Source organism: Diadema setosum, chromosome 9 (genome assembly GCF_964275005.1).
Source record: "Diadema setosum chromosome 9, eeDiaSeto1, whole genome shotgun sequence".
Taxonomy (NCBI): domain Eukaryota; kingdom Metazoa; phylum Echinodermata; class Echinoidea; order Diadematoida; family Diadematidae; genus Diadema; species Diadema setosum.
Window position 1 is genome coordinate 7152576 of NC_092693.1, and position 13501 is coordinate 7166076.

A 13501-nucleotide genomic window follows, 5' to 3' on the forward strand; every position below is an offset into this window, starting at 1 on the left:
ATTGAACTCGTTTATGCGCCAAGTCGATGGAATACACCAGAGGCTTTTGGTTTCGCATGCCACTTTGCGATGATAGTGCAAAGTTTCTGTTGTACTTGGCTAAGGCTGGGCTATTTCCTAATGTAACATCGCACGAAGTACGTGTGCGCTTGTGTTTGTGTTAACCAAACCCGGTTGCTTCATTTTGAAGTACTGCTGGCGTTGCGTGGGTGTCCACCAATTAGCTAGTAAGGCGTCTACCGTTTGTAAAGATCTTTGAAAGTATCGGCACAGGACCAAACGTAACACAGGGGAGAAAATAACATCTGTTTGTGGTGATTATCAACGGCCAATTGGTGTGCATTCGACTGTTGGTACTGAAGGTAGGCTATTTGGCTCTTTGAATGGGACTTGCTGCTGTACTCAACCGTGTCACGTAGTGACTCCGTGGTAATATTGTGTGGAACTATAAATCTGCATGATCTCATCCTGATAATTTATTTGCGATATATGTTTCCTAAGCACCTCGTTTACCCTGGGAAGTTCTGAGTCCACTGGAATAACTGGATTATACTCTTGCCGATGTAACATTAGCCAGGTCATTGCTGACAAAGGTACGAAGATTTCCCAAGAAATTTAAAAATGTTAGGAGAAAGATGTACTGAATGTTCTTGTGTTTGAAAACTGTATATAACAAGAAAAAAAAAAATGCGTGTACTGGTACATCGATTGCACATCTGTATATATATGTATATATATATATATATATATATATATATATATGCGTGCTAGTATGTAAGTCCGTTCGTATATTTACTTGTATCTTCCTGTTTTGAATATAGGTAGACTCAAAGACAATGAATAATGCTAGATTTCTCGATGAACTTATCCCACTGTGATTTATGAGTAACCATAGGAATCAACTTCATATGCATTTGCATACTCTCATCTCATTCTTTTGACAACTTTACGTGCCTTTATGCAGTAAGTTCACCAGGAGACAGAATATATATATATATATATATATATATATATATATATATATATATATATACATATATATATATATATATAATAATCAAATATTCGTCAGGAGAACATAAACACGAAATTTATCGTGCTGTACACTATCAGTTCATTTTTATGGTGTACGCAGCATGATGGGTTTCCGGAAATATTTTTCTGTTATCCTGCCATTCATATCATTTGGCAACACGTGGACTACTTCATGATATAATGTTCCCATATATATATATATATATATATATATATATATATATATATATATATACTGAGCAGCGCCAGATCGACGTTGCTCTGACCTTTTTAACAGTTGAACGGCAAACAAGGTAGCAGCAACTCCCATCTTTTAACGTCTTTTGGTATGACGCGGCCGGGGTTTACCCACGACCTCCCGATTGGGAGGGCAACCGCTCTACTCACTGAGCCAACACATCGACATGGGGGAGGGGAGGGGACGAGATCGTGTATGAAGCGGTATGATGGTGGCTTTGAGATAAGACTAATGAATATTTTCTCGTCACCATGTATATGTCAGCGAATTCATCTTTCACGAAATTTATGCATTTCACTTTTTATTTTATTTCACTAAATAGTATATCGTTAAATTGTGTGCTCTTGAAGAACATTATTTGATGAAAATAATGTACACATGCTCATTATATATATATATATATATATATATATATATATATATATATATACTCAAAGAAATTAGACTGAGGTGGACGGTGCTCTCGATCTTGATCACGAGTCTCCCTTTTATTCAGTCCGCCTCAGTCTAATTTCTTTCAGTTTTATGCTACCCAAAATGAGGCACATCGCACGTTTGGGAAGGGAACTATCTCTCGCACTATATATATATATATATATATATATATATATATATATATATATATATATATTATGAAACGCGCTTGGGTGATGTCATAACAGTTTTAAGTACTCATGATTTAAACCATGAGCATGCGGGACCAATATTCTGCCAAAAGCAATATACAGACGCACCGTTCAATAATGTCGATGCATCGATAACCTTGTTCTCTTCCACATCTTTGATACTTTAAATCTGTTTTTGCCACCAATGGCATTACTGGAGTAGGAAATCGTTTGTATATATAAAACATATACATAAACAGTAATAGGACACTCTGAACCTTAGTGTGCATTGACACAGGAAACTATTGTTCGGTGTAGAAAGGTGGAAAGAGTGTCATGTTCGCGGAAGTTCAGCTATATCTTATATCCCGCAAGAGAATGGGTCGCTTGCAATGATGTCCATAAACGAAGTGATGCCAACGCACACCGTGACCCGCACAAGAGAGAAAGAGAGAGTTTGTGTGTTGTTGTTGAGGTTGTTTTTTTATTCTTTTAGACGATTCGCGAGGAACGTTCAGAAATTGAGATGAGCTATTACAATCATAATTGCAATGATTTTTATTTAGATCGGTCGTGTGCAGTTTCACTAGCGATATTTCTGCATTTCTGTCACGGTTCATGCCAGTGTGGATGGTGATGCATGAAGCCTCGAGACAATGACAGCGATTCTTTGAGGTATTTAACGTGAGTGCGTGAAGAAACAGCGCAATATTAAAAAAAAAAGAAAAAAAAAAAAGAAAGAAATGTGAAACCTGGATCAAGGTGGTTCGCGGATCCGCAATTTTCCTCAGCATCCGGCGCGGTTGAAGGCCGTTCCTTCCGGGTCTCAAGTCTCAGAGGTGCTGTTGGCACGTGCGTGAAATTTCGTTGAGACTGTCCTCAACTGATAGCAAAAGAAGTGATAAAAAGACGACCCCTTTTAAAGGGAAAGCAATAATAACAACAACAATAGCGAGAGCAACTCTGGCGAAACAATGGCAGAATATGATTTCCCTTCAAAATGTTACTGACATCCATCCAAAGGCGTGATTAAAAAAAGAGAGCGCGCAAATAATCACGTTCCTCTGATTTCCTGTCAAAATAACCTCATGGTATTTGTATTTCCTGGGACGATAAAAAGAAAAGAATTTGGTGTCTGACTTTCTGGTTTCTGGTGTCTGTGCTAATGTATATATATATATATCATGAATTTAAAAAACGATGCAGTCAGCATTACATGTTATATTGTTGCACAAATTATGATATAATGTTACTATTTAACTATCAAGTGCATTTCCCACTCCCCGCCATGCTTAGTTTGGGTGTTTTGTGCTTTATTACTTTCTGTTCTCTTCTGTATCAATATGACTGATTTCAACAATAATGAACGTACATAGATTACACACTCTTTGAATAGTGAGATAATTCTAGGAAGCGTATGTATTACTTGCCTTTTTATTTCCCTACACATCTACACGGTCACACATTAAACCGAAGCTGTGTCAATTCATAATCCTATGTCATTCCTATACGTTGGGCTAGACGAAATTAATTTTTCCTGATTTTTATTCATTTGTACAATTCAAATAGTTTTTGTTGAGCTTGTCTAGAATCGATGAATGTCTTTCCAAATAGGCTCTTAATTGAAGTAAATCTTTATAAGACAGAAATAAAAATCACTGATGCCCTTTTGGAATACAGAGAAATTTTGTAATAGAAGTTACTTTTTAACACGAAGTGATAAGATGCTGTGTGGTTGATGATTACGACACGAGGACGTGCTTGTTCTCATTTGGAGTGCCACCATCGAACACAATGTTGGAAAACCGCCAAGATACAGAAAACTTTGCATGGCTACGATACACAGTGCCTGTACAGCTGAGATATACGTTGAGGTGAAACGTGACTCGAGGATATTCGATGCAATGTGTCATTTAAAACCATATTTTGCACCATTTAATGACCTCGCGTTCATGATTCATCCTTGTGCAGTAGGATATTCGACCAAAGCTAATGCAATTTAATAAACTGAAATTGGTATCGATTTCAGTGGACAAAGGGAACACTTGAAACAAGCCTAGTTAAAAAGCTCTTATCCTGAAATTCACAAAGTACCACTCTTGTTTGGCATCGTTGATAGCCTCTCGCTGCACTGATTGTATAAATCCGTTGTTGTAATAATCATAATTATGATAGGTCCTAATTGATTCGACGCCAGGGGGAGGGGGAGTTGATCTTTCGTCGAGAAGATGGCTCGTGGGAAATCTTTGCATTATCTTTTTATCATTATCAGCGAGCAACTTGAAGCGTTAATGAACCTTTAAACAGTTAAAGTTGATACTGGAGATCTTTATGGCCTTTGTTGTGTTGTAAAGATGCACTTTGAATTCCTTTCGACTATTAGCGGAGATAGCAAAACCCTTAAATTGTATTTTCTTCTGTTTTGCTCTACCGTCCTTCACGCCCGATCGATTTCTATATAGTGAATGCGACTTGGACTTAAAGCCTCTCATATGGTATATATTATGGTATATATTATGGTATATATCTAATATTCTTGTTTATATCTCTCTAAGATTTATAAGGTTTGTTTTATGTTAAGTGCTGTCTGGGGCAAATTATTTGTATAGGGCCCCATTTTTCTCTCTCTCTTCTTTCGTTCTTTAAAACAACAACAACAACACTACTATTGGACAAGCTGTTGCAATAAATATAAAGATGATAAATGCTTTTTTTTTCGCAAAATATCATAGCATTGCACTACCACCGACTACGCGAATGATATTTGTATTATATTTTGGATAAAAACTAATCTAGGGATCGGTTGAAAGAGCCTTCACGTGATATATTTTAAACTATTTCAGATTGTTGGCCTGTTTGACGTTTATGACGACATTTTCCAAATAGTGCACTATTTGTGAATTGATGTCACAAATAATTGTGACATCACAAAGCAATTCTGACATCGCGCGCTGCTAGCTTCGTACGGCCACTTTGTGAAATGTAACAAAGTAATTGTGACATCACAAAGCATTTGTAGCATTGTGCGTTGCTTCTTACGACCACTTTGTGAAATATAACGAAGTAATTGTGACATCACAAAGCATTCCTGACAACGCGCGCTGCTTCGTAAGGCCACTCTGTAAATGTAACAAAGCAATAATGACATCACACCCTGCAGCTTCGTACGGTCACTTGAGGATCCATCCACAACATCGGATCCACCTCACGACTTCTCGTTTTATACTTTCCCCTTCTTTTGTTTAAATTTTTGATCCCAAATAGAAAACAAATACATCCTGCCTAGTTTCGAGTTTCTGGTCAAATCTAAATGGCTCAGTGCCTCCAAGAAAGTACTATTTTGCAGGCACCGCAGTTCAAACCAGAAACTACCAAGGCAAAGTATATTTATATAATATAGACGTGTGGAATGATACCCATGAAGGAAAACGTACCCGAAAACACTAATCTTTAACCAAATATGAGATGAATAGCGCCCCCACGTGGTTGCACTTATGTTCTCGGTTCAATGCGATGTACACGCGAAACGAGGGATGAAGGAAATCTAATTTGAGAAGACCCGTATTAAAATCTTATGTTAATATTAATTCCTACACTAAAAGCTACGGTACATAGAGTGAAGCGACGCATCTTTCTCCACCGGCTTGCGCTCCTGTTTGTGTTGTGCATGATCTACTATTCCCAACGCCGTGCGATATACTCGTGTGTGTGTGTGCAGTGTGCTATTTTGTAGTGATTGGCGTACGGCACGTCCACCTTCCACTCACGGCGCGAATAGCCAGTTTCAACCCGGGTTGCTCCATTTGCATAAGATTATCTCGCATGGAAGATAAATTGGAGGGAATGAGATGAAACGCATCGTAATGAGATTCTTTACCGCTGAACGGGCACGGGAGTAGAGAGGGCTTTGGCGTGGCCGGAGCTAGGCTTAGCTCGAAGCGCGGCGCGTGAAACAGATTCGAGCTCGGAGCCAAAAGCGGTCGAGCAGCCGTGTCCACGCGACGAAGCAGGCTCGACTTGTTTTCCCGCCATCTCATCACGCGCTTCGGTCCTCGGGGCTCTTTACACCGTTTGTGGAAGAATCCAGACTACAATCGAGTTTCCGCGGGAGTGGATGTGAAACAAAGCTGCCGATTCGTGGCTTGGATACGTAGAGGGGAGAATGCGAGCCACCTGATGCAGGCTGATTAATTGGCTAGGCTTATCACAGATATATTCCGTGATTACCAGCCTGTGTGAAGGCAAACGAGTATCAAACCCCTCAACTCCCTCTTCAGCGATACAGGTGGTGGAGTTACGATCTTAGGATCTATTCACAGCAATCGTGTTGGATAATCAATGGATTTATTTGCACAAACTTTCGCTACATTACGACTATTTTTGTCGACGAGTAAACCATGCCTTCATACTGTGACCAGTGTCTTTCGGCATTGACCAGACGACAATGTCTATGACGGCAGAGAACGTGTTGGTAGTGCCGTATGCCACATGACCGCCATCCGTTGCGCACTGGGCTCGCTGGGTGGGAGTGCCACGCACTGCTTTGCCATTGATTATTTTATTTTCTCCAACCCGCGTCTATGCAAACCACCAGTTTGATTCGTTTACAGAGCATCTTAACGCGTCCCGCATCTCTGGACTACGTTTGGATTCTATGGATCTACGCAGAATGGGTGTAAAAGCTTTCCATCTGGACAGCTTCATACGGCGAGAGTTCTACATCTACGGGCGATAGGGGAGAGCGGTACATGCTGCCGTGTGAGAAGTGAATGTCCCACTTAGACATTTTGCGCTCCACGCAGCCGCCATTGTTGTAAGCAGCCGTGTGTTGGCAGCCACTACTATACTACGTCCGACCTAATTGAGAGTGTGTATACGTCACCAGGGGAGAGAGAGCAGCACAACCAAGCCCTGCTCTATTCAACAGCGTGTGTATGTGTGTAGGTTTGTGTGTGTAAAAACCAGCACACAGGATTGGGGATAACGCACGCACCCAATATACATACACGTCATTCCAACTCGGCACGCCCGAGTACGAAAAAAAAAAGCTAACTCCCGTGCATGTACAATAACACTCATTTTGGATTTTTTTTTTCATATATTTTTTTTTGTGTGTGGTAAAACAGGTGTATCTTTTAAAGACGAGTTGTGTTTTACTTTGTCTTGGCAGCCGTGCCTTGGGATAACGGGTAAACATGGGTTGTGCCATGAGCGCTGAGGATCGACAGGCGCAGGAAAGAAGTAAACAGATCGACAAAAACTTAAAAGAAGATGGACTTCAAGCTGCCAGGGATGTCAAGCTCCTTCTGCTAGGTAAGCACCAAGACTGTCAAATAATTTTCCATCATTGTCACCACTCCTTGCATATCCTCGTGGGCATCATGATCGCAGATAATCCTCGGTGTGTGTGTTGGATATGTATCACTTTACACAGCAGCTCCTATAGTCAGTCACCATAAATAATGGGCACTCGTTACCTGGTGCATATCTTCCACCATTATCCATTACGAGTGGCTGATGACACGAAGTAGCCGTTCTTCCACTGAGTTACCGCATCCCCCATTAACATCTGTTTCGTTCCTCCTTTTTAGTAGCAATATCCCTTTCTGCAATGTTGCTCCATGGAATTTAATTACTCGTTAGCGAGAAAGCATCTTCAACCACCCGTTCATGCATCGAAACGTTACACTCGGTCATGCATAGCTAACGTTACTCTAGCATCCATTCGGCCGTGGTAGGCAACTCGTGTGTTTTGTTTTATATACTATAACCTGCAAATCCAGGTCCGCTCTCCTAACCCTTCACGCATAATGCAACACTAATCACTATCTCGGGTACTATATCACTCTCGACCTTCGTCACGCCATCATGATTCTGGCGGTGAATAGTCGGTATCGAGCAAATTATCTAATTGGGCGATCCTGAAAACGGAATGAGGGAATGATAAAAGCAACCTTTCACTGTGGTAACATTGTCCATATGGGCCAATTAGAAGATAATTGATATAGAAAAAAAATGACATTTTGGAAACGGCAATCGAAGGCTATTAGTACATGCGTTAGTACAATAAAACGGCTGCTTAATGATACTGATTATTAACTATATACCGTAACTGGATATATTTCCCTTTTAGCTATCGCCCCATGCATGGATTTTTGCTTCAGCAAACATTTCCGCAATACTCTTCTTCTTTTCCAAAGATAAATGAATTCCTCTGAATGTCAAGATCCTTCTACATACATACATACATACATACAGACACAAGCACACAGACGTATATAATACATTTATGAGTGCGTATATGTGTATATGAATATTGTATTATGAATATATATATATATATATATATATATATAAGATAGACACTTTCATCCCTGACGAAGGAGGAGGCCTCCGAAAATTTAGATTTTCAATATAAACCAATTAGCATTTAATGCATTCTTCTATCGTGACTTTTACTATTTCTATTACTATTACTGCCAATACGTGGAAAAGTATATATATATATATATATATATATATATATGTAATGTTCTTAATTCCATGTACGATGAGACGGCTCACTCAATTTGAAGGTATTTATCTAAAAATTACTCTTTAACATACCTAGTTCAGTGACGTAGAATTAATAGTATGAAAATATGTCTATATATCTGTACGTTATATGTACAATTTACAATATGTATATACACATAATATATCAATGTTATAACATTGTGATGATGTGCAACTTGTTGCCCACACTAAATGGTAATCAGTGGAAGAGCGTGTTAAATACCAATATTGTGTTCTCTTCCTTGTAAAATTCACCATCATTTGGTACCAACCTATTTTTAACACTGGTAAACAAAATATAGCGTCGCATCACCATATAGAAATCAATATTCAATAAACTGTTCCCTCCAAACACTCCATCCAAGGATGGAGTATAACAGAAAATCATTTACGATACGTTTCTATCTTGTGCAATGCACTCCCTGGTAATGTTCACAATTGCACGTCCCTTCATACTTAATCAAAAAAAAAAAAAAAAAGATGTTGCAAGGCTTTAGAATTTTACTTGATTTGATATTCTGTCTTCATGATATACATTCTTCTGGTTTGATTCACTCGTTAGTTGTATATTTAACTGACAGAACTGATTTGTGTAATTAATGAACATAATATTATATTCCATGTATTTTCATGGTATATAAATCCATTAAAACTGCGCCTGTGGAAAAAGATACAACTAAATAGGCCAGCCCTGATGCAGGATGATAGCTACAAAGAATACAAATAAAATAACGCAAATAAAAGATGATTAGGAGACATACATTGAAACTTGTACGAGATCCTGTTCCGTATCCTGGCCGTGCCATGGAAAGCTTATTTTCAAACCACCTAGATTTAAATTGGCCAAGTTCTTGGTCACGAAATATGCCAACAACACTTCCTTTAGAGTTGGTTTTCTGATTTACTGCAGTTCCTGCTGCCAGTGTTATTCTTTTACTGCACAGAAAGTCTTATTAATTTCGCCTCAGTGGGCGATGTTGACGTGGCTTCAGCATAATTATGGATGGGTAGATGAAACATCAATAAGAAGTCAGTACTAATTGTGAATCCAACCTTCAGTCCCCGCCATCCATTTTGCCCCTCCATCTCACTTGAAAAAAAAAAATATTAAATTTTCAACATATTTTCAGGAAACGAAACGATCTTGTTGATATGCCTTCCAGATCACTCAAATACTGTCGTGTATGGTGTTATTTTGAGGGACAACAGTATCCAAATGACTCTATGTATAGTTATAAGGTTTCTCCAAATACCGAATGTAGGTCTCGGAAGCCACCGAAGTTATAATACAGCGATCATGAATGTATACTTAGATCAATGTTCTCTCGTCACATCCAAACTAGACATTTTCGTTATTGAGAGTTTAGGGTGATATGAGGAATTTTGATTTACCACTTCATCCATCTTCACGAAAATCTTCCTTACTCATGAAAATCTACCTTACTCATGATGAAAATTCGTGTTCTAATAATGTATACAACAGAATGTTTTCAATAAAGATGACTATATATAATTATGCTTATAGCCCATATGTATAAAATAGTAATCACGATAGCAACAAAATTGAATCAGCTTGTAAAAATTCATGCTTTCAAAATCAAAGAACATTTCTCTTTTCCAAGGCTGTCATATTTTCATACTGCTAAATATGTCATTATACAACGAAGGCTAAAGAGCTCAAAATCAACAAGACGACATAGCATCAAGACATAACAGCGACAGCAAAGTGAATTGCAAAATGTGACAATATTGCTGGTCGGGTATGATTAAAAAAACTGTACTAGAACTGCATGAAAATATTTGTTTGCCTGAACGCAAGAGGATTTACATGAAAAAAGTTTATTCTAAGAGCAATATTCAGAATAACTGCGTCATGTAACGGGTAGTAGTGTTTTGTGTTTTGTTAATTGTTGCAGTTATTAAAGCAGTTTATTAAGAAACTACGAAACGAAGCGGCTCTTGCCAATCGTATGCCGTCATATCCGTTAGTCTATACTGACATCCCCGTAGAATGTGGAATTTTGTCACCAGTGTGCCGCACGCTATTAGTTAATTCAAATGCACAGAGTTTGTTTTTCTGTTCACGTTGCATAAGCTGAAGATGTATAAGTTATATGTTATTTGTGCACACTACTCGTAGCATTCAAATCAGATGTTATATGTTATCAGTTTTCTGCACACTACTCGTAGTATACAAATCAGATGTTCAGCAAATGTATTACATTCACAAATGTTTGTTTCAAAGTGAAATTCGATGATCGTTTATGATGTAGCGATTGATTCTTTATAGGGGCATTTTTCTGATATGATGTGACAAAGATATTTGTGACAGTGTTAAACAATGATATACTTATTATACTGTGTAAGTGACAAACATATGCACGCACATTATGTATATTTTTCTTTCTTTTTTCCCCCACTATACAGGTGCAGGGGAATCTGGAAAGAGTACGATAGTCAAACAGATGAAGTAAGTACTGTATTTCATTCACATGACGTTATCAGTAAACAAAAATGAGAATCTATAACTCACTCACTCTCACACACACACATGATATATATATATATATATATATATATATATATATATATCATATGTATATAGGGAAAGATACAGAGGGAGAGAGAGAGAGAAGTAGGCATGTCTTATTACTGGAATGATTTACAATAATTTTACATAAGCAGAAAAAAAAGGCTATATCAAATTTTCACTGACTAAATCCAAATAGTGGTACGCTCATGATTAATTTGTCATTAGAAAAGTGTCCTTGCGTATAGGCATACACGCATTCAGCGTGCAGGTAGCATACACCCAAACTGTTACTATCGGTATATCGTATCGATACAAAAATATCACCCGGCGAAATGGATCTATTTCCCATTTTATATAATCATTATGTCGTTATAGTTGATTTTGAGTAAAGCTAACGATAACTTTTTTTACGTCCATCTGTGCAGTGCTAAATACGAATTGATGTAGATGCTATGTCAGGAACAATAGATGAAGACATCTGATGGGACCCTTTTCTCTTCCCTGAATTTTGTGTCATGGTGGATAATGCAGGAATTGTAATGTCACCAAGTCATAATACTAGTAATCAATCACATTCATCTAATTTTACGTGTGATGTGTTTTTATTCACTCCGCTGAGATGTTTTGCGGCCCTATATTTAATCGGCTCCACAATATAATCAATTCAAATTAAATAAATAGAGACATAAAGAATTTCGCAGAAATTACACACTTAACCACACACACACACACGCACACACACAGATATTTTACACACATTTATACATACATTGTACATAATTATATACATTTGTATTTGCATACACACATTTACGTGTATATCTTATTTGTATATCGATGTGAGTGAATGTATTATATACATATACATATTACTTTGTATGTACAGATATCACAACTGCTTCTAGCAAATACGAGTTGATACTCTAATTAATGTTGATTACCATACGGAATTAGGACTGGCGCATCGCACCACGTGTCGATGACGAAAGAAAACGAACGCCCACGCTCGTGGAACGATATACATTGAATTATTGTGAACATCAGCCAATGTTTGTATTCCAGGATTTGACAGGGTCCATTTTCTGTCTCGTGTCTGTTGATCGGGAGAGGCGTGAGCGTAATTACGTGTTTTTCTTTGTAGTTGAAGTCTTAACGCGTATATCAGCGAACAAAATTCAAAAATTTATGTCATGTACTAGTATGTATGATTATGGATGTGTATATGTCATGTACTAGTACGTCCTGTAGTTGCTGTGATACTGCATTGTATTAATTATGTATGATCAAATATAAGAACCTGTTAGTATCATGTGCACATTTACATGTAAGAGACAAGGACTACCTAAACATGGTGCTACAGTAAACCTTTCACTTTCATTTACTTCACCATGTTCTTCAAGTTACTTCAAGCAACATGTATATATTTTTCAATGTAAGTTTCTTCTGAAAGAATTAAGTCTGTTTCTCTACCTGTATGAAACAGTTGGTTATATAAAAACCCTTTAATGAACGTCATGCGATACTTAACCATGATGCGGTATTACATGACGTATAGACCCTGTGTGCACCCCTTGGATCGACTGCACTAATCATTTAATGAGTACGAAACGAAGTCTGTTCCTTGTGCAAATTGGGAGTCGTTATCCAATCCAAGATGGAATGCATCGGGCTCGATTCCTTCCCCGTTTCGGATTCAAGTGCGCACCGACAGTTTGCATCAAGGGCAAACCTCGTAGATGTCAGTGACCTTCCATACCACCCCATTAAAGAGAAATTCCATTCCATATTAAAGTTAACTCTATAGTAAGAAAGTAAAGTGCTGAAAGGGTGGGAACAGTATGGTTTCGTAAAAATCAGACGAAAAATTGAAAAGTTAGAAAATTTCAAATGTCAGCATGCTTTAGGAGACATCATACGTAATTACGTATGATATGTAAATTACACATGGTGATCATGTAATAACAACTTACCCAATACTAGTAGACTGAACATACAGATATTATAAAATCATTTGTTTGTTAGCAAATCGATAACTTCGACCCCTTCCATCTGCGAAGTCCGCACTGCTAGATCATTGACACTCTGCAACTATTTGATACGAGTGATCACTGGTGATATCATCTCAAAGTCTTCGTTAGTTCACATCAAAAATGGAAATGTGAAGATCATGTACATAATTATGTAGAAGAATGGCAGTCTTGTGAGGTCATGCCATCATTATCTCATCATTATCTCTATAATTTGCATATACAATGTATGACTGCGAATGATATCCTTGTTTCGTGTAGACATGTGATTTCTGGGAAGTCCGTAATTTTCTATTTATCGATAGTTTGATATTGCTTAAACTTTCACTATTCTGTTGGCATGATTTTACCTCATTCATCAAAATCAGCTCCAACATGAGGTTGACGTACGCTTATAAGCGAAATGTTTTTTTTATTGATTACTTATTCATTATGTCGAAAGGTTGTCAAGATTTAATCTAAGTTTTACTGGCATTCTGCATCACATCTAGTTATTGCTATGTAGGGA

At 37.8% G+C, this 13501-nt stretch overlaps 1 protein-coding gene across 3 annotated transcripts in view; it reads left to right on the plus strand.

The window, feature by feature from the left end:
* The first annotated feature begins 222 nt into the window (after window positions 1–222).
* LOC140233116 (guanine nucleotide-binding protein G(o) subunit alpha-like) overlaps window positions 223–13501 on the plus strand; it is a 50443-nt gene continuing 37164 nt past the window's right edge. Inside the window, exons 1-3 of one of the 3 annotated variants that reach the window (XM_072313231.1) lie at window positions 223–362; window positions 7049–7191; window positions 10861–10903. In XM_072313231.1, the coding sequence (XP_072169332.1) occupies window positions 7074–7191; window positions 10861–10903 (161 nt within the window). In that variant the 5' untranslated portion in view covers window positions 223–362; window positions 7049–7073. Of the gene's footprint in view, window positions 363–473; window positions 594–6109; window positions 6807–7048; window positions 7192–10860; window positions 10904–13501 lie in introns of those variants that run through there. The other 2 variants (XM_072313232.1, XM_072313233.1) reach the window with 2 other exon arrangements.